This window comes from Marmota monax, unplaced genomic scaffold (genome assembly GCF_021218885.2).
Source record: "Marmota monax isolate L192 unplaced genomic scaffold, Marmota_monax_Labrador192_F-V1.1 WCK01_AAM20220418_F8-fsc00160, whole genome shotgun sequence".
Taxonomy (NCBI): domain Eukaryota; kingdom Metazoa; phylum Chordata; class Mammalia; order Rodentia; family Sciuridae; genus Marmota; species Marmota monax.
The window spans coordinates 2,438,787-2,461,044 of NW_026694183.1; the positions used below are offsets into that span (position 1 = coordinate 2,438,787).

A 22,258-nucleotide genomic window follows, 5' to 3' on the forward strand; every position below is an offset into this window, starting at 1 on the left:
TTGGCTTAGAACTTTCAACCCACCTCGGGGTACAGCGTGATAAGAGGGAGGAGATGCTTGGGGTCGGGTGGGTCCACCAAAACTACCCACACAACCACGAAGAGATGTATGGGTTGATTTGGCACAAAGAAGGCACTACAGCGGATTGAATTCAAGTTACACAGTATGAGGGACTTCCGTTAGGGAAAAGGAACATAGAGTATTAGAAACCCGTCCCAGATTGAGAGGATAAAATGGGCACAGACAAGCAAAGACAAACATGAAACTCTTTGGTTTATTAAGCTCTGGACGTTAGTGTTCTGTCCAGGCTGGTTCTGGGTACAGCCCAGTCGCAGTCTGGAGAGAGGCTGGGGAAGACGACCCCAAGGGGAGAAGAAACTTGGGGATAGTAGCCTTCCTACACAGGCGGACACACTGAAGCCAGGGCAGGAGCAGAGAAGTGCTGAGGTCACCCCATAAGCTGGGCACTGTCCTGGCCCCCTTGCTGACGGCCTGGGTCCTGGGGATGAAGCAGGGCTCCTGCCTCGCGCCGGCGGCGCCCATAGCTATGCGGGTCCTGGGGCTTGCGGCCAGCCTTCCCCGAGGACTCCTTGGTGGAGGCAGAGCGCAGCCAGTATATAATCTCCGGCAGGCGGTGCGTCTGACATGTGCCCAGGGAGCAGAGGCGGCCGCGGTGCTGGGGTACCAGGTGCCAGAGCCGCCTGAGGAGGGAGCGTAGAAGAGCGGGCTCAAGCAGAACCCACTTCAGATATGGTGTGCAGAGGGGCACCCACAACTCCGAGAGTAAGCGGGGCGCGCTTACAGATCGCCTACCCAGCCCGCGGAAGAGGAAAGCCGACTGGAAGAGGGCGCACACCCCTCGTGGTCTCCTTCCCTCCCGCTACTGGCCTTTCTCACCTGCCTGCGGAGGCCGAGTCCCCTAGAGCAGAGGTGAGGAGCAACAGCATGAGGATGTGGGCGGTCATCGCGGTGGGGAGCAGGTCAAAGTCTGGTAAACTGTGGATTAAGCGGGCGGGGTACCGTGGAGGCCCCTTCCCGGATAAACCCTGAGCGCCCACTGTAGAGTGTGAAATCAGGGCGGGTCCCCACTTCCCAGAGAAGACTAAAGCCAAGTGGCACCCCGCGCTAGAGGGGCAGGACTCCACCCTGACCCCTGAGTGTGCAGAGCCATGCTACGCTCCTTAGACCCCCTAAATACGTCAGGAAAGTGTGGCGGGGCAGCTGACACCTGCAAATAGTGACAGAAACGGAGGCGGGTGGGAATCGACTTCACTCTCATCACCTTCAAGGAGGATCCTAGAATCTGGGCGGAAGTGCAGAAGACCAGCAACGTGGGACAAGTGGAAAAGGGGCGTCTGGCCCTGGCATAACCCGGGAAAAGGACTAAGGTGTAACAGGGGCCGTATCTGCAGGTCTGGGGCACCTGCTGCACCTAAGCACGTGTAGCCAGGGCGGTAGAAATTGTTAAAATGCCCTGGCCATCCAGGTGGGGTGGACAGCAGGGGTGGGGAGAGCTACTCTGAATGACATGCAGTGGAAGGGCTGGTGTAGAGTCCACCACCACAGTGAGGCAAAATGCGGAGCTATGAGAAGGAAGTTCCATCTCTGTTAACTGGGTAAGTCCTGCCAGCGACCTCCGTGGAGAGCAACTCCCCAAACCCAAGCTCCAAGCAGAGTTGGTGAAGGAAGAAGGGGCACATCCCCTGCCAAGGAACACCTCCCCACTGCCCTCTTGACTCAGTTTACCCAGGTGGAGAAGACGGGGCCCACTTGTTTCCAGTCAACCCTGCCTGGCCTGGCCTTGGAGGGTCCTGGACAGGAAAAAACAGCCCCAGTGACAATGTGGTGCTGAGAGGGTGGGGCAGGGTTCTGGGAAGCCTAAGGGCCCAGCTGTGCTGGGAATCCAACCCCACCCTCAGCCCAGCAAAACTATAACAGAAGCCCTACCCAGTGGCAGCCCCAAGAGACAACAGAGAAGAGTTGGGACACAGACCCTAGAACTCTGGAGGGCAGAGAGCCCAAGAGACAGGAGCTTCTAGCCTATAGACAAGAGGATGGGGGCAGAGTCCCAGGCATCAAGTCTCAGTCCTCTCAGCTGCTCAGGCTGCCACCTCAGCACCTGTGAAGAGAACCCCAACCCATTCTGCCCAGGACACCACACCAGGTCCCAGCTGAGGATTTATTGGCGTAAATGCAACCATATAAAAACATAAGTTATGAAAAAACACAGTCACGATGTGCCCTCCCCATCCCCCCAGCCCAGGCCCCTAAAACCCCCTTCTGCAGGAGGGAGGGAGAGAAGGGGGACCCCAAAACCGCCTAAGAACGCCGCAGCCCCTGGGCCTGTGCAGGGCCGGCCCGGCGAGGGCAGGAGAAAGCCGAGTGTCGCCTCAGCGCATCCGGTAGTCGGTGGAGCAGGACAGCTCACACAGCTGGCCTTTGAAGTCCAGGTCAATGGTGAAGTCCAGGTCACGCTGTGGGGAGAGGGAGGCTGTGAGGGGCAGGGCAGGTAGAGCCCAACTATGAGGTGCAGGATGCAGACCTGGCACATTCCTGTCCCCAGTCCTCAGAGCAGGCTGTCTTGTGTACCCTCCTTATGGGATCCTTTTAGCCCACTTCCGTGCAAGTGACTCCAACTGAGTCCCAACTCCAACACGTGTCCCAACTCAAGTGACAGCTCCACATGACATCTCCAAGCCCACAAAGTTCCCAGTCAAATCTGCCAGAGCTTAGAAACTGCCGGTCTCCTGAATCACACTTTCCCCCACCCGTCCAATCCCATCAGCAAGTTATTTTTTTCCTTCTTTTTAATGAGGAGAATTTAAGCCCCCATCCTCCAGCTAAACTTTTTTTTCTTTGGAACCTGGTTTTGAACCCAGAGGCACTTAACCATTGAGCCACATCCCCAGCTCTTCTGTATATTTTATTTAAAGACAGGGTCTCACTGCTTAGGGCCTCGATAAATTGCTGAGGCTGGCTTTGAACTCGTGACCCTCCTGCCTCAGCCTCCAGAGAGGCTGGATTACAGGCACCCGCCATTGCACCAGGCCCTCCAGAAAACCTGATGGTTCCAACCACTGCCACCACTTTCCCTTCCCCCAAGCTTCCTGGAAGGCCCCACCCACCCCCAGCTGGCTTGTCTGGCAAGGCTGGGACAAAGTCACCAATAGTCCAAATGACTCTTCTCTTTGTGTATCCATCACTTTAATCTTGGTTCTCCATCTGGGCACCACTGCAATTTAGGGCCAGATTTGTTGTGAGGACTGTCCCAAATACTGTGGGATTCTCAGGTACATCCCTGGTCTCTACCCATGAGATGCCACTTCTCTAGTGACAACCAAAATTGTCTTCACACTGTGACATGCATCTTCTGGGGGATGAAGGGCAGCACCTAACCTCCCCAGGGAGCCCGGCTGCTTTACATTATTGACTTACAAAGTGGTGTGACCTTGGACTGCTCCCAGATCACTGTCACTACCATAGGAGCTCCCAGCCTCATGCACTATAGCCCTGGATGGACACATCCAGCCCTGACCACTCTTCCATCTCCAAATTCTAGAACCTTCATCCTCCCACCCACTTGGCATCTTCCAGCTTCAGAATGGCCATGCTGGGCCTTCCCAATGGTGCCCTACACCTGTCCCCAGCCCCAAGTCTCAGTTGATGGCTCCATCTTGCCATATGCTCAGAAGGAAAAAGGGAGAAAGAAAAACCCCAAATCTTCTCTCTTGTACCCCACACCTCAATGGTGACCACTGGCAGCTCTACCTCAGGCCACTTTGACCCCACACCCAGCTTGACAGAGGGCCTCCATCTGGGGTGTACAATATCAATGTCTCCCTTTTCAAGAACGGGGGCCTCAACCTGATCAAGACTCGGTCACCAGGACCTGGCTTTATAGAGATGGGCTCAGGGACATAGGGACCCGCCCCCAGCAGCTCCCGCAAGCCTCACATTGTTCTTGGCATTGGGCCTCATGCCAATGGTGCCAAAGATCTCCTCTCCCGTCTTCACCGTAAGGTAGTCCTCCATGTAGAACACCGTCTGCTTCCAGTGCGTATACGGGGACTCAGGGCCTGGGGGCGGAGGTGGGTCAGCCACATGTGGCCAGCCTTGGCCTGCTGCCTGTTCCCATCCTTGAGCCTTGGCCCCTGCTTGAACACACACCCCGTGACAGGAAACTGCATGCTAACTGGTCAGCACTGGCCAGGAACCACTTTATCCCCACCAAACCTTGGATACGGGGACTGTTGTCTGTATTTTGTGGATAAGGAAAGGGGGACATAGCACTCAGGTCACTCCTAAGCCACATGGCCACTGGGTGGCAGAGCCAGCATTGGAATGGGGGCTAAGGGTTCCCTCTGCACACTTCTATCAACATACACCTCAAGGCTGGCTGGGGACCACCCGCCTGCCCCCGCCACCATGGGCTCTCACTAGTGGAGAAGCCGGTCCTCTTGTGGCAGCGGGTGAACTCGATGTTGAAGTAGGCCACCAGGGCGTGCACATAGTCGTTCCGCTTCACTTGCAGGCAGAAGGGGGAGGTGAAGGTCAGGTCTTCCACCTTCACGGTGTAGATGTCCACCTCCTGTGTGATAGGCCCTGTGAGCTCCAGCCTGCTCAGCGCTGTGCCCCTGGGGCCGCGCCTTGGGATCCTTTTAGCCCCCACTGGTCTTCCTAGGTAGACTCTGGTCTCGGTGCACTCATTGCTCATCCTGCCTGTTCCTGTTCCCCACCATCCAATCCAGCAGCCAAACACAAAACTTGGAGCATCTATCAGATTCCTCGCCCCTTTCTCTCCCACATCCAGACTCCAACTCTGCCCATAACCCACACATCCCCTTGACACCACCTGCCCAGACGCCGCCACCCCTCAGCTGTGGCAGCCTCCTTACTGGCCCACTGCTTTTGCCCTCACTCTGCCAAGGCCCATACAACCCTTTGAAGACAGTGACCATCTAATCACATCAAACCCCTGCTTAGGACACTCTGAGAGTCCCATTGTTCTCAGGGATTGGCTGGTGGAGTTCCTGCCTTGATCCTTTAATAAGCATCCTCCTAGTCTACGTCAGCCCCTCCTGCCACTGGCTCTGCCTGCATCATGTCCAGTGCAATCCTGATATTTCCTCTCTGGTTCACTGTGCGGTCTCAGCTCACTCAGGGCCCTGAGCTTCCCGTGTTCCCCATGTGCTGTGTTCTAGCTGCCTAGGGAGGGATGGCCCGCAGTGCAGTGCTGTTTGAGGCCCCCAGCATCTGCCTGGCTCACATAGCAGGGCTCAAAAATTTTTAACAGATCAAGTGGCTTCTCTGAGCCTCTAGCACCACCTTGGTGGACAGGTCAGACAGGCTCAGAGATCCCAGGCTGATGGCCAGGTGATGGCCCCTTCTTTGGTTTCAACGCTGGGAGACACCCCCCTACCTTTATGAGGCAGGCATTGGTGACCAGCTGCTTAGGGTCCACCACATCCACTAGGGGCTCCTTGATGGCCACATCTTTGATGCAGGACATGTCAAAGCCATACACGTTCTCCCACCCTGGGAAGGCAGGTGGGGAAAAACGGTGAGCGCGCGGAAGTCCAGGCCCTAGGCCTCACCCGACCCACCCCACCAGCTCCTTGGCCCCGAGCTCACAGTGGATCTTGTAGTCTTTGTACTGTCGGTCCTCGATGGCTGTCACATATAATGTGGCCCGGTCTGGGAAGATAAGACCATCAGGAGCCTGCAGAGGGGTGGAGTAAGCATGAAGGGTGGGGGCTGTGTGTTGCCCCAGACCCTCCTCTTTTAGTGTCTCCGCCCACCCTGTGCTCCCACCCTGCTCTGAGCCCCTGTCACCTCCCACCTGGACTCCTCAGTTGCCCTCACTGCCACCCTTACCCTGAGGTTATTCTGATAGGGTCATAAGAGGGTGCCCAGAGCACCCAAGCAATCCTCAGAACCCTCCCAGACCCTCCAAGAGGAAAAGCAAACTCTCATGGGGACCCAAAAAGGCTCTGTAAGATATGTACCACCCTCCCACCCCTCTCCTCTAATCTCAGCTTCTTCTGCTCTCTGCCCTCTATTCTACATGTCGAGCACACTCTTGCCCCAGGACCTTTGCAGCGGCTGTTCCCTCTGCCCAGAATGCTCTTCTCCCCAGATTTATAGGGCTCCCTCCCAATCTTCCTTTAGTCTCCTCTCCTGCTTTGCCTGGGATGGTTTCTTCTGAATACTAACTTTGTCCTGATGCTCTTTCCTCCCTGTCATTGTCACACCTATTTTGTGCTTTCCAACAGATATGCAATCAACCCTTGTATGCAATTCTCTATTGGAAAGACTTGCGTGGTTTGGATTTTCTCCCTGGACACCAGCCTGTAGGACCTGCATCTCCCAGCCCCACATAGGCCTCACCAGCCACTTGTCACGGGCGTAGAGCACAGTGTTGAGCATGGACTCGTAGAAGAGGCAATAGCCCATCCACTCGCTAATGATGATGTCCACCTTTTCCACAGGCAACTCCACCTCTTCCACCTTCCCCTTGATGATGGTTACCACTGCAGGGTAAAGAGGTGACCACAATGAACCCCAGGGAGGCCAGCCTATGCCCCTCCCCCCAGAGGTCTAGAGCCTGGGACCCCACTGGGGCAGCCCTTGCCTTCAAGACAAAGGGCTGGGGGCTAGCTTGGAAAATCTTCAAAAACCTTAGCAGAACCACAGCATCTTAACTATATTCAAATTCATTATTACCCCTCTGAATTTTTTGTTCTTTTATTTTGCATTGCTGAATCCAGGCCCTTGCACATGCTAAATAAATACTCTACCACTGAGTTACAACCCAAACACTCACTCTGGACACTTTTGAGGCAGGAATAAAAATTTTATATGCCCTGGATATCAAGTAAGGAATCAGTGATCAGTGAGGACTTCCCTTAAATGGAAGAATACTTACAAGCTAGTGATAGGCACTAATGGGTGCATTACAATAGTCTCTTAACTACCCCCCCCTCAAAAAAAAAAAAAAAACCCCAAGAGCTGTGATGTAGCTCATGGCAGAATGCTTGCCTAGCATGTGCCAACCCTGGGTTCAATCTTCAATACTACAAACAAAACAACCCATCACTCCAGTTCCCAGAAGGCTACACATCTGGAAAACCTACCATCTTCTCATGTCCCCACCCCGTGTCTCTGCTGGTAGGAACGCCAAGGCATTTGGCAGTGTCAATCCAACACACTAACTCATAATTTTAACCCAAGAATTCTACTTTTATAAACTGATTATCCACAAATACTAGTTTGGGTGTGAAACAACAGTATGTGCTGAGGGGCAAAAAATGTTCAGAGAGGCTTAAATGCCCATAAGAGACTGATTAAAAAAAACTGAGGGGGCTGGGATTGTGGCTCAGCAGTAGAGCACACTCGCCTAGCTCGGGCGGAACCCGGGTTTGATTCTCAGCACCACATAAAAATAAAGGTATTGTGTTGTGTCCATCTACACCTAAAAAATAAATATTAAAAAAAAAAACCCCACAACAACAACAACTGAGATACATGTGGATAAGAGTAGCTAAGTAGCTGTTATAAAGAAATGCTCAACATCCTTAGATATGTTAAACTACACAATAAGCAGGAAAAACACACACGCAAACCCCCAAAAAGGAACAGACTTGTATGAAATGCTATTTGTGGCCAGGAATGGTGGTATGTGCCTGTCATCCCACTTACTTGGAAGGCTGAGGCAGAAAGATTTGAAGTTCAAGACCAGCCTCAGCAAGACCCTATCTCAAAATAAATAAAAAGGGCTGGTGTGTAGCTCAGTGGTAAAACACTCCTGAGTTTAATTCCCAGTACTGGAGTGGGAAATGCTATTTGTGTAAAAACTATGCAGGTAAATGCAAAAGCATTTATATGAATATCTGCTTATAAGTGTAGAGTTCTCTGGAAGGAAGCATTAATAAACTCAGAGACAACTGAGGGGCACAAGGGAGACTTCTCACCGTGGGCCCCATGACTCTATTTAGAAATCACTTTCTGCCCTAATTTTAAGAATGAAGTGCTAGAGCCAAAGAGTGCATGTGTGTAACCTCAGCAACTTGGGAGGCTGAAGCAGGAGGAATCCTAGTTCAAGGCCAGCCTCAGCAACTTAGCTAGACTCTGTCTCAAAAATATAAAAAGGGCTGGGATGTGGTTCAGTGGTAAACTGCCTCTGGGTTTGTTCCTCAGTATCCCCCAACCCCAAACAAATAAAAAACAAAAAAATAACAAACTCGAGAAAGAAGCCTCAACCTTGCAACTTTGAAACAGATTCTCAGGTTGCTGGGAGCCAAGAAAACCACAGGTAAGGAATAGCCATCATCTCCCACTTCTTTCCTGAGGGCCATGGGGAAGCTGAAATCTCCCACTCCATCCCCACAAACCCATTCTCTTCCTGGGCTCACCATGGTCTAACTTGTTGGCTTTGACGATCTTCACAGCATAATCAGAGATACTGGAACACTCGATCTGAAGGCCCAGGAAGAAGGGAGGGTGAGACCCCCCCAGTCCCATCCTTGGTCCCCATCCCCCTCCATCCAGTCCCTGAACTCCCATGGGCACCCCTCTCCATCCCCCAGACCCAGTCCCACCCAGTGACCTAGAAGACTCACCCCAATGACCTTTCGGGCTCCGGCTTTGGCAGCAAACATGCAGAGGATTCCTGTGCCTGAGCCCACATCCAGGACCACCTTGTCCTTGAAGAGGTGCCGGTTGTGAAACATGGAGTTGCGATATGTGAGGGTGCGTACCTCATCTTTCAGCATCTCCTGGGGATGGGGGATATAAAGTTGTTAAGAAGTCCACATCCACAGTTGGAAAACAGTGCCCTGGCCTCCAACACACTGACAAGTACACAGAACCAGACCTTAGACCTCTTGAAAAAATCATTTCCCTTCTATGCACCTGTTTCTCTACTTGTAAAATCAGACATAATGGAGAAAACTCCCAGATTCTAGCATTGTCACCTAAGCCCCAGTGATCCAAAGCTTTCAAAATTCCTCAGTAGGGCTGGGGTTGTGGCTCAGTGGTAGAGCGCTCACCTAGCATGTGTGAGGCCTTGGGTTTGATCCTCAACACCACATAAAAATGAAATCAACAGATACTGGATGTCCAGCTACATCTAAAAAATAAATATATATATAAAAAACCTCCTCAGTAAAACTGTATGCTTAAGAAGCAATAATTTTATGTTAAGTATATTTTAATACAATTTTACTTATTTTTTGCAGTGCTGGGTATGGAACCCAAGACCTCATACATGCTAGGGAAGCACTCTACCACTGAACTATACACTTAGTCCCCAACTATAAATTTTACAAAAGGCTGAAGAAGGGAATGGGCATTCCTTAGAATGCCACCTCAGCTGTATTTGAGAACTTCGGTCTCAAAGGAAAGGGACTAGAAACCGGCAGGGCAGGAGCAGTTGGGGCACAGCTCCACTGCTAAGTCACTAGAGGGCGGCAGAGGCCCGAAGGCCCTGACCTCCAGCTGAGGTCTCCATACGCATGCGCATTCCCATCCCAGCTGCTGGAAAGCGGCCTGCAGAGAGCCTGGCTAACCTAGGTCTCCAAGGCAACGGCTGGGCGAGACCCGTGTTGTGGGCCTCGCAGGCGCAGTAGAGGGGTAGAGGGATGGCAGGATGCCAAGGGAGGGAGTGTGCATGCATGAAAAATTAACTTCTACCCCTCCCCCAAACCCCCTAAAGATTCGTCAGCCTTAGGAGCAGTCCACACTCACCTCGTGGATGCCAAAGTGGGCGTATGAGTCAAAGTAGTAGTCTTTGGACGTCATATCCTCAGCATTGGGCTTCTCACTGCTTTCTGCCTGACCACAGGAAACCTGGGAGAGGGCAGATGGGAGCATGGGTCAAATCGGGGCTCACCACAGCCTCTTAAACCTCTGGGTCCCTGCTTTTCCCCGAAGAGTAACACAGAATCCCCAGTCATACCAGGACAACCCTACCGCCCCCGCCTGCCATTTTTCCTCCCCAGGAACCCCCAAACCTAACAACCCCATTTTCCACTTCTAGGACCCACCCCAGAGCACCATCCAGGGGAGTACCCCAATACCTCAGCCACGCCTACCATCTCTCCAGACTCTCTGCCCCCGTTTCTAGCTCAGCCCACAGCTGGGGAGGGGAAGGGAAGGCAGAACTGGGGCAGACACAGGGAAGGGCAAAGGGGGGCTGGAAACGGAGTTAAGGAAGTAGCCACAGTACTGGGGGGGCCAGCTGGGAAGCACCTGGAGGGGTCTGTACTAAGTGTTTTGCGGGCATGGAATAAATTGATTTGAAGCAAGAGGGATCACGGTTAGACCTCTGGGAAGGGCCAGATGTGTGGCAAGATATATTTATGTGGAGGTGGGAAAGGGTCTCACAAAAGGATATTTACTTCTTCAAGAGGCGGCTGGAGGCTCATCCCATTAGCCAAGGTGGCTACAAAATTCTAGGAGAGAGTAACAGGGAGAAAGGATTAGCTACTGGGAGTGGCTGGGAGAGGGCCGGGCCAGGGGACCAGGCTCTTTAGGGCAGTGGGTTTCCTGCAATTTTGCTTTTCCTTCATGGGGAGTGGTGGCAGAGGGAGCAAGCTAAGAGGCAGGACTGTATTCAGGAAGGGATGGGAGAGGTGGAAGGAGAAGTAAGGGGGTCTCCTATCCCAGCTGTGGCTGGAGAGATGGCGGCCCACCCCCATGTTGCCCCTCTCTGGCCAGGCAGCTGAACATGTACCCCACCATCCAGTCCAGAGGAACTGGCACAACCAGGCACATGGACACAGCCAGCTGTCGCTCCCCCCTCATCACCTAATCCCCCCAGATTAAGTGACACTTCCTGACACACACCCCCATCCTGGGTGCCAGGAATAGCTGGAGGGAGGGGTCTGGCAGGGAATGCACTCTGGGCCCCTGCCACCTCTGCAAACCAGTCTCTTATCTGAGATAAGAGGTGTGGTACTTAGGCACCCCCACCACAGCTGGTACCCCAGACTCTGGCTCCTGCCTTAGATTCAGGAGGCCTAAAGTAAGCCGGCTGGAACCTGTTTCCTCACTCATTACCCCCTCCTAGGAAGGCTGCATCCCAGGGAATGGGAAATGACAAGGCTCCAGAATGTGCCCTGGGAAATCAGAGCCCATCTCCTTCATTCACACACCCACTCCAGGCCCTGAAGTTAGGTGTAGGGCTAAGATTAAAAATCAATCTCTGGATATTTCCTGTATCCATACGGCCTCTAGACCGGTGGGGGTGGGGGGGACAACCAATGGGTGGGCACTCAAAGAGTGACCACCCCTGGGAGCTACCCCCATTGGCATGTGGCATGTATCTCAAGAACTGACCTCCCCATCCAGAGAATGCTACAAGGTAAGGGGTAGAAGGACAAAATCCCATTGGATTACGTCTTTTTGGATGTGACCACCAACTAAAACTTCAAGAAAGGCCAAGTCACCGGCCATGACCTAGGAGCTCTAAGCCCCTTCTCCAATTCTCCCAAGCCAGTAAGGAGCCTATAAGAAGAGTGGCTGCTGAGGGGATTTCTCCCTGGGGCCCATTTCTCAATACCACCGATATCACCATCAGACAACCTACAACCGGGCCCAAGACGGCTTGAAACACAATACTGGACCCTCCCCCATAGGGCTGCACAAGAAGCAAACCTCACTGGAAACCATTTCAGGTTCCAGGCTCAGGACCCCCACAGGATTTTGGAAGTGGGAGGTCCTACCCTCACAAAAGCCACTGGGAGAGAAAAGTCTCCAAGAGGAGGCAAAGCCTGCAGTCTATAACCCACCACAATTCCTTCCCTCCCTCTGCCCATCCGAGAGGGCTCCAAACAGAAGGTGGGCTTTGGGCCACGCCCCATGAAAAAGATGTCCCTCCCACATACTCAGAAATGGCCACAAGGGGGTGCAAGGCACTTATCGGGAAGGATCTCCACTGTCTAGATGCCCCACCACCACCCAAAGGGAGGTCACAGGGGCATGCCCCATCCCCCCCAGCTCCTAGAGCCCCAGAATGGGGAGAATCGAGGAAAAGAAAAGGGGAGGGGCGGGGGACTAATTCTTCTTCCTTCCATCCCACAGCAGGGTACATGAAACATGGACCGATGCCCCAGCAGAAGCCCCCAGACCCAGGAAGGGGGTTACGGAGGGTCGAGAAGCACTGCCTCTCCCAAGAGACTCCCTACGTCGTGAAGGGCCCCAGATAAATTCTGGTCCAAGGTGGGAGAGTCCGGTCCCTATGGGGGAGGACTTAAGATAGAGGGTCGCAGCCTCCTTCTCGCCCCCCCTCGGGCGCCCCTCCCCCGGCCGGGGGCGGGGCCTTTGTCCTGCACGTGGAGCCCGCCGGGCCACCGGGATCGGCACACCCCCTCCCCACCCACCGCGCCGCGGCCACGTGGGGGCTCGGCCGGAAGCGCCCCCAGCCCTTCTCCACGTGGGAGGGGGAAGGATCCCCTAAGTTCGGCAGGGTGCTGGAAGCCCCTGAAACCTAAGAAACCCCCTACCTCAAACGATATCCCTGAATCTAGGGCATGCGGCGCCCCCTCAGTAAGGTTGGAGACCTTCAGCCCCAATTCGCCGATTCAGGGCCCCTTCCCCACAACGCAGGCATAAAACACCGACCCCAAGCCTTCTCCCGCCCCCAGCGGTACTCCAGGCACTCACCTCCATGATGCAGTTCGCGGCCTCGGCTGCCGCCATCTTCACCCGCAGCTACTCCTCCTCCGGCCGCCGAGACCCCCCCCTTTCTCCTCACTCCCCCGGGACCGCCTTATACCGGAGGGTCCACGGCCCGCCCACCGCAACCCCGCCAGAAAGTCTCATTGGTAATGGAGGCGGCTCATCTGAAAATGCCGCCTAGCAATTCGTTGAAGAAGATGCCCATCAAAGGTCAGGGGCCCACCCAGCTCAGCGTTCACAGCCCCGCCCCCTGAAGAGGACTGGGATGGGCAAAACTACCTGTCTATTTCAAGAAGCCCTTCTGGTGGTTGGGCAAAGGTAACCAGAAACTCCCGCCCCTTCTCCCTGCAGCACCGCCTCAAAGCTTCCCAGCGGGCTCCGCGCTGAGCGGACGTCTGGAAACAGAACTGTCCGTAGCCAAAACGACCCGCCTCTTGAGCACTGCTATTGGTTTACCAAAAGGTGACGTTACGAAGTCTTTGGCCAGCCCTCTCCTAGCTGCTGGCCTCAAGAAGAACATGGCAATTGGTTCACCAGGAGGGAAGAGAGGTCTTTAGGTACCAGCAATTGGCTCAAAGAAACTGTCACTCATCGTCCATTTGGCGGATCCTGGCAGTCCAGGGAGAACAAGGGCGCTTATGCACATTCACCTAGGGGGAAAAAATGAAGTACTGAAAGGCCAAAAGCGAGGGAGGCCTCGTCAGGTGCCCCAAAACATTTCGGGAATGGGAATAAGACGTCAATGCAATTAAACCCAAGCCCACCGCTTACCTTCCAAGTTTTTAAAACCCATCACCTCCTCTCTAGCCGCTTGGCCTTTGCCAAGACCCTCCCCTTGCAGGGAACACCCACCTCCCTTTGTCTGGTCAACTCCTATACCTCTGAGTACAGTTCAGACACCCACTTCTCCGGGAAGCTTTACTCGATGCGCAGAAAAAAAGTGCTAGTTGAATGAAAACGACTTAAAAGGCTGACTTCGTGAACCCTGCTTCTCACGTCTCCTTATGCACCAGTGTCCTGAGTTCAAACTTTTGTCCAGTTCCAGAATGAGCCCTTTTTGTTGAGCTAGGCCTCTGCACAGGCTATACTCCCTGGCATGCTTCCTTCCTGGAAAACTCCTAGCACTTTAAGATTTCCAATATGACTTTGTTGTTACTGTTGTTTGGTACCAAGGATTGAATCCAGAGACGCATAACCACTGAGCCACAACCCCAGTCCTTCTTATTATTTTTTGTTTTTGAGACAGAGCTTCGCTGAGTTGCTTAGGGTCTCATTAATTGCCTAGGGCTTCCGTAAATTGCCACAATTAATCTTTCAATCTGCAATTCTCCTGCCTCAGCCTCCTGAGCCACTGGGATTACAGGTGTGGGCCACCTACTCAGCTCAAAATGACTTCTTTAGTAGCTTTTTGACATCCCTCCACTGTTACTTCCCTGACAGCTTTTCTTCCCTGCCCCAAATCGGAACAACCCCCACTTAGTCAGATCTGTGGGCTATTACTTCCTACAATCTCTCAGTTCCCAGCCCCGCCCCTCCTGCCCCTGATTTGGTGGGTTATCTCCCTCCTGTATCACCAGGCTCCACCTAGCCTCTCTGCCTTTGGTCTCCCCCACCTAACTTCATGTCCCCAGAGCTGACACCACCCCTCCTTTTCTCAAGACCTTCCCGAAGCTCCCAAGCACCCCCAAGTAAATTTTCATCCCTTTAGCTGGGTATTTGCTGCCCCTCCCTCTTTTGACTTCAAACATCCCCCAATCACTGCTGCCTTACTGATACCAACCCCGTTTTGTGGGACCACAGCACATACATATATCTGTACCAATATATTGGCCCCTTTTCTTTGGGAAACTAACTTGTCCTTCAAGACAAGCTCTGTTATCTAAGGTCAATAAATATGGCTCATGCTGAGAGTGCTTACTGGGTGCTGGACATTCTTCGAAGAGTTGAACTAACACATGTAATCACCCTCAGCAACCTACTGAGGCAGGTATTATTATTCCATCCATTTCACAGATGAGGAAATAAGGCACAGAGAGGTAAAGTGACTTAGAACATAGCTGAAGTTGGCCTGCTGGCACACACCTGCAATCCCAATGACTCAGGAGGCTGAGGCAGGAGAATGGTAAGTTTGGGCACAGCCTCAGCAATTTTCAAGACTCTCAGCAACTTAGTGAGACTCTGTCTCAAAATAAAAGGACTGGGGATGTAGCTCAGCCATGGAAGTATTGCTGGGTTGGGTTAAATTCCAAGTATCCCTCTACCCTAAAAAAGAGAATGAAGCTGAATATGGTGGGTGCATGGCCTGTAATCCCACTTTTTCAGAAGTTCACAAATAGGAGGATCACAGGATCAAGGCCAGCTGAGTGGGCAGCTCAGTGAGACCCTGCCTCAAGACAAAATAAAAACAAAAACAAAAAAGCTTTAGCAGGGCTGGGGTTGCAGCTCAGTGGTAGAGCGCTTGCCTAGCATATGTGAGGCACAGGGTCAACCCTCAACACCACATAAAAATAAATAACCTCATTATCACATCCATCCACTGTTAAAAGTATTTTTAAAAAAAGCTTTAGCAAAATCAGCAACAAAAAGTAGAGAAATTGGAAAAACAGCACAATTAAACTGACAAGAAGGGCTAGGGGCATAGCTCAGTGGAAAAATATGTGCTTGGCATATGGTTTGATTGCTAGCACCACCTAAAAATAAAAATAAATAAATTGATCAAGGATGTTTGTTTCCAGTTTGAGAGTTGACATAAGAGCACCTCAGCTGGGAATATGCACACCAGGCAACTCAAATTTTTTGCAGCCCTGTATAAGTATGCTCCTGGAGGACCACAAAAACATTCTGTTAACTCTGGGATTACAAATAAATTTTAGCAAGTAGGTAAATTTGCAAACACAGGAAATATCTGTGAATATCAAGAATCAACTGTATAGGATCCTCTTATGCACTCACAAACATTCTGTGAAGGGGGATATAGTCATAAAAAGGTGAGAAGCTGCTAGTGGCCAAATCGGTGAGGAGAAACCAGGAACAAGACTCAAAGGTAGAAGGAGAAAGACCAGGAACCAGCTGGAAAAACTCCATGACTGTCAATGCAGGACTGGCTGGAATAGCTAAACTGTGCAATAAGAGAAAAAATGTAATTCACTGGAATCATATTTACAAATATCCTCAAATATGTTGCTTGTCCTGACAATAGGTTCCTATCAATGTTCTAAATAAATACTTTCTAGAAAGAATAAATGGGCTCTTTCCTCAATTTATGAACCACAGAGATCTCTAAACCAAATCTCTCCTACTTAGAACTTTAGGGCTGTAGGGCTGAGGATATAGCTAAGTGGAAGAGTGCTTGCCTAGCATGAGTGAGGCTCATGGGAAAAAAAAAAAAAAAGAAAGAAACTTTAGTTCTTCAGTGAATGAACAGCCATTTGATACTTTTACAAGGTTTTAATATGAAAAGTTTTCAAACAAATTCCTTTTGGTATCAACAGGTAAGGCAGCCACCACCCCCACAGAAGCTTGAAAAAGCAAACGAAGAGGGCAGGGGCATGAGGTCCAATCTTGTAGCAGCTTTTGAGGAAGATCTCAGTCCAAGGGTAAGTTCAAGTCCACAGGTGAAACAGCTAGGATGCCCTCCTGGAGGGGAATAGTGGCAGAGTCCTGTGAGCAAGGAAGGTAGCCTCTACTCCCTAAAGCAGGCACATCAGCACAGTGAAATGATAGATAGGGGATGGCAAGGACCCAGAGGAGGGGGACATACACCCAGAAGGGGGTGGGCAGAATCCTGAGATTTAATGATTAAGAGCTGTGGCTTTTTGCTGATCCCAATCCCCTGCATGAGGGACTTTTCCTACTGGCCCCATAAAACAGGATAATGACAAAACCCCATGAGGTTTTTGTGGGGTTTAAGTGGGATCATTCCTTTGAAATACTAGGTCTAATACATGACCGCACTCAAGCTTACCTGTTATTGATCCTGTGAAAAACAAACAAACCCAATTTTAAAAATAAGCAAACGTCATTGCTGATCTCAACACTTATATCCAGTGCCCTTGGTATCTGCCTGAGGTCTGAAAGACCTCTTACATGGACTTCTGATCATCCCCAACTCGTCCCTAAGCTTGCTGCCTGCTCCTCTGCTCACCTTCCCATCACAGAACTCACAAATCTCCAAGACAGTCCTACTGCATCTCAGGCCAGCATCTTTGGCCTAGTCCCCACATCCAGCCCATTAGCAAAACCTGTCAGCTCTTATCTCCTTGGGCTTCTTATTTCTCTCAGGTACCCTATGGTCTGTCTCCCCATCAGCCAACAGAGGGAGCCGATTAACAAGGAAACCAAATACCGGCTCCACTGAGTCCTTGGATCTCTATGAGTCAAAATCCAAGTTCTCAAAGTGACCACAGGCCAGGCAGGGTCTGGCTGTACCTCCTGCTCTCATCTCTTGCCGTCTCTCACTTGCCCACTCTGCTCTAGCCCTAAAGGCCTCCTGTCCGTGCTCCTGAAACACACCCGACTAGCTCCTGCCATTCTGGGAAGCAAACTGAGACTGGCAGTCCTTCTCCCACTGAATCACCATAGTGACCCATAAGACAAGTAACTGAGATGATGCTTACTGATCCAGGGGGCATACTGGTGCTCAAGCAGATGGGGACAGCTGACAAGATCACACTGCCAACATGCCAGACCCCAAACCCATTCTAAGACAGCACTGGAGATAAATCTGTGAGCAAATATAAGGTTAGAGTCCTGGCCTTCTGAAACAGATATGTTAGAGAGAGAGGGAAAGACAACGGACAAAAATCTAGAAGAAAGTACATACAAATCCATTCCAGCATGTGTTAAAGGTGCTGAGTGCTGTGGAAAGACAAGTCAAGACACAAAGGGGGAAGAAGACTAGGGATGAGGGGAGGTAGCTGTGATTTTAAATGCAGGTCATAGGGTGGGGATGTGGCTCAGTGGTACAGCACTTGCCTAGCATGCATGAGGCACTGTGTTCAACGCCCAGCCCACAAAAAATAAAATTAAATAAATAAAAAGTGAATAAATAAATGAGAACCAAGACAGGCCTCACTGGGGATGATATGGGAGCACACCATTAGGAGCAGGAAAGCCAGGCAGGGGAGGGGTTCTCCAGGGAAGGGCATTCAGACAGGCACCACTGGAGAGACAGATGGTAACCACATAATCACACAACCGCATCAGTGGTTTAAGCCAGGCATAGCATCTGCACTTATCACCACAGTGCCTGGTGTACAGAAGCTGCTCAAAAAACATTGTATGAAATAATGGTAGAACTAGGAGCTGTGCAGTCGCAAGGAACCCAATCTACCCTCCCCCATTACATTACAATTGGGTAAAGTTAAGCCCAGAGAGACTTTGGTGGCTCACCCATCCCCCTTGGGCCTGGATCCAGGGCGCGAAGCTGTGCACGTGCTCCACGCTGAGTCCAGCCAGGGTGCCCCCAAGTCGAGCCACGCGCCGGCTTAGCTCCATGGCCAGAGCCAGGCGAGCCAGGGGCTCCGGGGAAGGTGGCGGGGGCCCAGGGCACGGACTTGTGCGGCTCGGGCAAGGGCTGCCCTCCCGGCTAGAGAAGAGCTCCACTAGGCGGGCGAAAGAGCCTGCAGACAGGCGGGCCAGCTTGCGGCGCAGGGCTGGGTCGGAGGTCAGCTGTGGGATGCAGAGGGGAAGAGGCAGGGTAGGCCTTAGTGCATTCTACAGTTAGCCAACATGGGGCTGGGGCAGTGGTTTCCTAATTTGGGCCAGTTCTAGATGCTAACACTAAGCCACAGCCCCATCCATCATATAAACCAATCATAAGCCAGATAATATGGTTTGGACCAAATTGCTCCCAAGAAGCAGATCAGAATCTAAGAATCTAAGCCACACCCTGCCTAGTTCTTAACAGCCAGTCAGAGTGAAGTCCTACTTTAGGGGTTTCCAGAAGGCTAACGTTTTAGTCACACCTCAGCAATCTTCTCTAGAGTCCTGTGGGCCAGGCTATTGTCTACAAAAACCTCTCTCGCCCTCTGCCATATAATTAATGTTACAGAACCATATAAATTGCCCAGGCTCTCAAGCCAATCAGATTCCAGGACACAATCACAAGCCACATCCCCTCCAGCTGTCCATTTCCCCCCACATTCTAAACCATATTGCTACTGTACTGAATCAGATATTATTGTTATTATTGGTGGAGGTAGTAGCAGCAGTAGCAGCAGCACCACCACCTCACCACCACTACAACCACCTCCACCACCAGGGATTAAACCAGCAGTGCTTAACCACTGAGCCACATCTCTGGCCTTTTTTTTTTTTTTTTCTTTAATTTTTAATTTTGAGATAGGTTCTGGCTAAGTTACTAAAGCTGGCTTTGAACTTATGATCCTCTGTCTTCAACCTCCCGAGTTGCTGGGATTATAGGTGTCCATCACCATGCCCAGCTAAATCAGATTTTAGATTAATGTGCACACGCTCTTTCTCTTACTTCCCCAACCTGGCCCAAATCTCCTAGGTGATGTTTCCTTGTTTTATTTGTTTCTTTTTTTGGGGGAGGGGGAGGGTAACAGGGGATTGAATCCTGAGGTGCTTAATCACTGAACCAACATCTCCAGCCCTTTTATTTTGAGACAGGGTTTCACAAGGGTACTTAGAGCTTACTAAGTTGCTGAGGCTGGTCTCAAATTTGTGATTTTCCTGTTTTAGCATCCTAAAGCACTAGAATAGAGGAATGTACCACTAAGCCTGGCTCTCCTGAATCATGTTTCTGATGGCCACATCCCCTGCATTTAGGCAATGCCTTTCTAACAGCCAATGAAAACCACTGTCATTCAACCCTTCCCCGTCCCACTCTACCCGACCTGACCATCCAAAGAAAATGCAGATCTAACTTCTGATCCCAGTGTCCCATCATCCCACAACTCCTGTCCTTATTAAGGCACACACAAAAAAGGCCTATCACCTTCTGGTTGATGACCTCTGCCTCTTCTTCCAACAAGGTCACCAGCTTTCGCAGCAGGACTTCCTTCTCTGTGGTTGGCGGACCCTGTAACTCTGGGACAGAAGAGAATTCAATTCGGGGAAGAACCCTGGCTGTCCTCCTACCATCATCCTTCTCCAGGGCTTCTCTGTACCTCACCTGGGCTAGGGGGAGATCTCAGTTGCTCTTGGACCAGCTGTTCCAGCCGCTGGGCCACCAGGGCATAGAAGTCTGGAGTAGCTGGACCTGAAGTAAAAAGCCAATGACTCTGGAACTCTAGGACATTGGAAATTTATGGATTCTCTTCTTTTGACTACCTTGTCAGTTAGGAATGATTTCCTTCTTTTGGGGGAAGCAATGGTGATTGAATTCAGGGGGCACTTTACCACTGAGCTACATCCCCAGTTCTTTTTTGTTTATCTCGAGACAGGTTCTTGCTAAATTGCTGAGGGTCTTACTAAGTTGTTGAGGCTGGCCTTGAAATTGCAATCCTCCTGCTTCAGCCTCCCAAGCTGCTAAGAATACAGGCATGCACCACTGTTCCAGGCTAATGATTTTTACTTTATAATGGGGGTAAGATGAGGCTCAATGAGAAAACTTGATAATAGATGCCAAAATTCTTATACTTACTACTTTACCATGTCCTCCAACTGAACTTAGAATGTCAGACCTGATCTGAACTTTGAAGATTACTCCATCCAAGGAAAGGACATATATGGCATTCTTGATATTATTACCCTATCCCTTCCCCAGTTCAGACATCATCAATTAATTACAACACTCATCTTCTTAGCTGCAAATTCCTATTCATGCTAGTACTCCCAGCTGCCATTACTAGTGTATCCAGGCTCACCTATGAAAAACAAGCTATTGGTCACTCCTATTCAAGTCCAATGACCCCCTACCCCATTCTGACTCTGCCACTGGAAAAACTGAACAGCAGAGAGGAGAAATTACTTTTCCTAATCATACAACCTAATAGCCAGGAAGTTGTAGTTGAAAACCAGGTCTCCTGCCTCTCTATTAAGGATATTTGTAGCTACAAAAGGAGCTTTCCTAGGAATCAGAAAAGGATGCATGGAAGGAGGATAATAACTAGCTAGAAAGGGACCAAAAGTTCCAATGAATTGACAAAAATACAGCTGGGAGTTGGGGGAGGACAGGATGGTTAGGATTGGTACTAGAAATCCCATATCCTTCCCCCTTAGTTGAGTAATCTCAAACTAGTACCTTATCCTATCTACACTTTAGGAACCAAGGCTTTTGGCTGTGTCTCTTTCACAGGTGATATGGGGCAATCTCTTACCAGGCTCTGAACCATAACAGGGGCGGAGGGGCAGAGAGCAAGGCCTGGGGGAATCAGAGGGAGCAGCTCCTCGCCTCAATGGACACGGAAGACATCTTCGAAGGCGACTCAGGAAGTCTGTTGGCTCCTCTTGGGCAGGGCTTCTAGGAAGGAGGACCTGAGAGAGTGATCCCAGAGATCTCCTGCAAGCAGATCTCCTTTCTCCTACAAAGGACATCTCCTTGCAACTCCAGGAACAGGGAATAGAGCCAGACGTGTAGAGACAGGCTGAGACCAGGCACAAGAGTTACAGAGGTCCTCAAACCAAATGCAGGCCCTGGGTAAGGACGGCAACTCCTCTTACCTGGGTGGAGTTGGGATGGGGGACCCAGAAGCCTCACCCCGCCTAAGGAAGGCAGCTAGAACCCTCAGCGTGTCCTCCCGGAGCCCCAGCTCCTCTGAGCCTGCCATGGAGGCACCTGTGTGAGAGAGAGCTAGAGAGTGACTCAAGGTTCACAGGGAAGTGGAGGCTCAGACCCAAACTTCTAGTCTTCAATGAAGAGGAGGTCATGACTCATGAATCTCCAAAGGGAGGAGGGTGCTGGGGGTCTGGACTCCTGGGTCCTCTAGGAGAGTTGAGATCTTGGAGCCCCAGAGGGAGAAGAGGGATGAAGCCTGACTCTTTTACCCTGGGAAAGGAAGTGGCTGGGGGCCTAGATTCTTGGATCTAAGAAAGGAAGTGTCTAGGGACTTGGAATTCTGGAGCCCCGAAGAAAAAGGGGGCTTAGAGCTCCGACTCCTGTATACTGAATGAGGCATACACTAAGCTTCTGAAGCAATTGGAGGATCGGGTACTACCAATCCCAGCAGGCTTAGTAGCAAGCGTTCCGCGCTGTCCGCGCTTGTCCGCCGCACAGCCTGCTGGGAGTAGTAGTTCCAATTGCCCGAGGCTGGAATCTCGGGGACCCACAAGCACTTGGATGTCGGAGGAGACTGGCGCGTCCGCTCCTGAATCCCTGTCCGCTCCTCTTGCCTTCTCACCCCAGTCCTTGACAAACCCTGCTTACCTGGTTCCGGCCTCCAGCGGCCGCCGCCGTCCCCGCCCCCACCTCCGCCTCCGAAGGCACTCACGTTACACACAAACTTTTAGCAGTTCAACTTTCCCGCGCCTGCGCACTGAGTCGATTTGGTAACTGCCCCAACGTAGAAGGGGCGGGGCGCTGAATCTCCGCCTAATTTGCATATCGCGTTCCCAGCATGCCTTTTTACGGAAGACCGAAAAAGGGCATTAGGTGTACTGCCTCGGTTAGTCGGAC

The 22,258-nt window shown here is 51.4% G+C and overlaps 3 protein-coding genes across 11 annotated transcripts; all 3 read right to left on the minus strand.

Annotated features, from left to right (window-relative positions):
• Window positions 1-252: 252 nt before the first annotated feature.
• Window positions 253-12,805, minus strand: Prmt1 (protein arginine methyltransferase 1). 6 transcript variants are annotated; one of them, XM_058586046.1, is made up of 14 exons: window positions 12,664-12,744; window positions 10,398-10,451; window positions 9,745-9,846; window positions 8,619-8,774; window positions 8,412-8,475; window positions 6,388-6,530; window positions 5,632-5,719; window positions 5,420-5,535; window positions 4,438-4,588; window positions 3,955-4,076; window positions 1,994-2,474; window positions 1,747-1,811; window positions 898-996; window positions 253-701 (listed from the first exon to the last, which is right to left on the minus strand). In XM_058586046.1, the coding sequence occupies exons 1-11, from the start codon at window positions 12,697-12,699 to the stop codon at window positions 2,391-2,393; spliced, it is 1,116 nt and encodes a 371-aa protein (XP_058442029.1). In that variant the 5' UTR covers window positions 12,700-12,744; the 3' UTR covers window positions 253-701; window positions 898-996; window positions 1,747-1,811; window positions 1,994-2,390. The 6 variants fall into 6 exon arrangements, with proteins under 6 accessions (XP_058442029.1, XP_058442028.1, XP_046321901.1 ...); XM_058586045.1 differs by having other exon boundaries at window positions 898-1,811; XM_046465945.2 differs by having other exon boundaries at window positions 898-2,474.
• Window positions 449-965, minus strand: Adm5 (adrenomedullin 5 (putative)). The gene is made up of 2 exons (XM_046466001.2): window positions 898-965; window positions 449-701 (listed from the first exon to the last, which is right to left on the minus strand). Exons 1-2 carry the CDS (start codon window positions 963-965, stop codon window positions 449-451), a joined length of 321 nt encoding a protein of 106 aa, XP_046321957.2.
• A 3,306-nt stretch (window positions 12,806-16,111) lies between the features above and the next one.
• Window positions 16,112-22,225, minus strand: Bcl2l12 (BCL2 like 12). Of its 4 annotated transcripts, XR_006856531.2 has the most exons (8): window positions 22,010-22,225; window positions 21,307-21,421; window positions 20,964-21,106; window positions 19,817-19,903; window positions 19,640-19,731; window positions 18,070-18,348; window positions 17,295-17,401; window positions 16,112-16,314 (listed from the first exon to the last, which is right to left on the minus strand). XR_006856531.2 is itself a non-coding variant. In XM_046465953.2 (7 exons), exons 2-7 carry the CDS (start codon window positions 21,411-21,413, stop codon window positions 16,264-16,266), a joined length of 759 nt encoding a protein of 252 aa, XP_046321909.1. In that variant the 5' UTR covers window positions 21,414-21,421; window positions 22,010-22,225; the 3' UTR covers window positions 16,112-16,263. The 4 variants fall into 4 exon arrangements, 3 of the variants coding, with proteins under 3 accessions (XP_046321909.1, XP_058442030.1, XP_046321911.1); XM_046465953.2 differs by lacking the exon at window positions 17,295-17,401; XM_058586047.1 differs by having other exon boundaries at window positions 16,112-17,401.
• Window positions 22,226-22,258: the final 33 nt, after the last annotated feature.

Excerpts from the sequence above, each read along its gene's own strand:
- Adm5 (XM_046466001.2), bottom strand. The coding sequence starts at position 965 with ATGACCGCCCACATCCTCATGCTGTTGCTCCTCACCTCTGCTCTAGGG. Across the intron at positions 702-897 it reads GACTCGGCCTCCGCAGGCAG|GCGGCTCTGGCACCTGGTAC; the intron begins GTGAGAAAGGCC and ends CTCCCTCCTCAG.
- Prmt1 (XM_058586046.1), bottom strand. The coding sequence starts at position 12,699 with ATGGCGGCAGCCGAGGCCGCGAACTGCATCATGGAG. Across the intron at positions 10,452-12,663 it reads CCGCGAACTGCATCATGGAG|AATTTTGTAGCCACCTTGGC; the intron begins GTGAGTGCCTGG and ends ACTCTCTCCTAG. Across the intron at positions 6,531-8,411 it reads AGCCAACAAGTTAGACCATG|TGGTAACCATCATCAAGGGG; the intron begins GTGAGCCCAGGA and ends TTTACCCTGCAG.
- Bcl2l12 (XM_058586047.1), bottom strand. The coding sequence starts at position 21,413 with ATGGCAGGCTCAGAGGAGCTGGGGCTCCGGGAGGACACGCTGAGGGTT. Across the intron at positions 19,904-20,963 it reads CTGTTATGGTTCAGAGCCTG|GTCCAGCTACTCCAGACTTC; the intron begins GTAAGAGATTGC and ends TTTTTACTTCAG. Across the intron at positions 18,349-19,639 it reads CAGAGGTCATCAACCAGAAG|CTGACCTCCGACCCAGCCCT; the intron begins GTGATAGGCCTT and ends TGCATCCCACAG.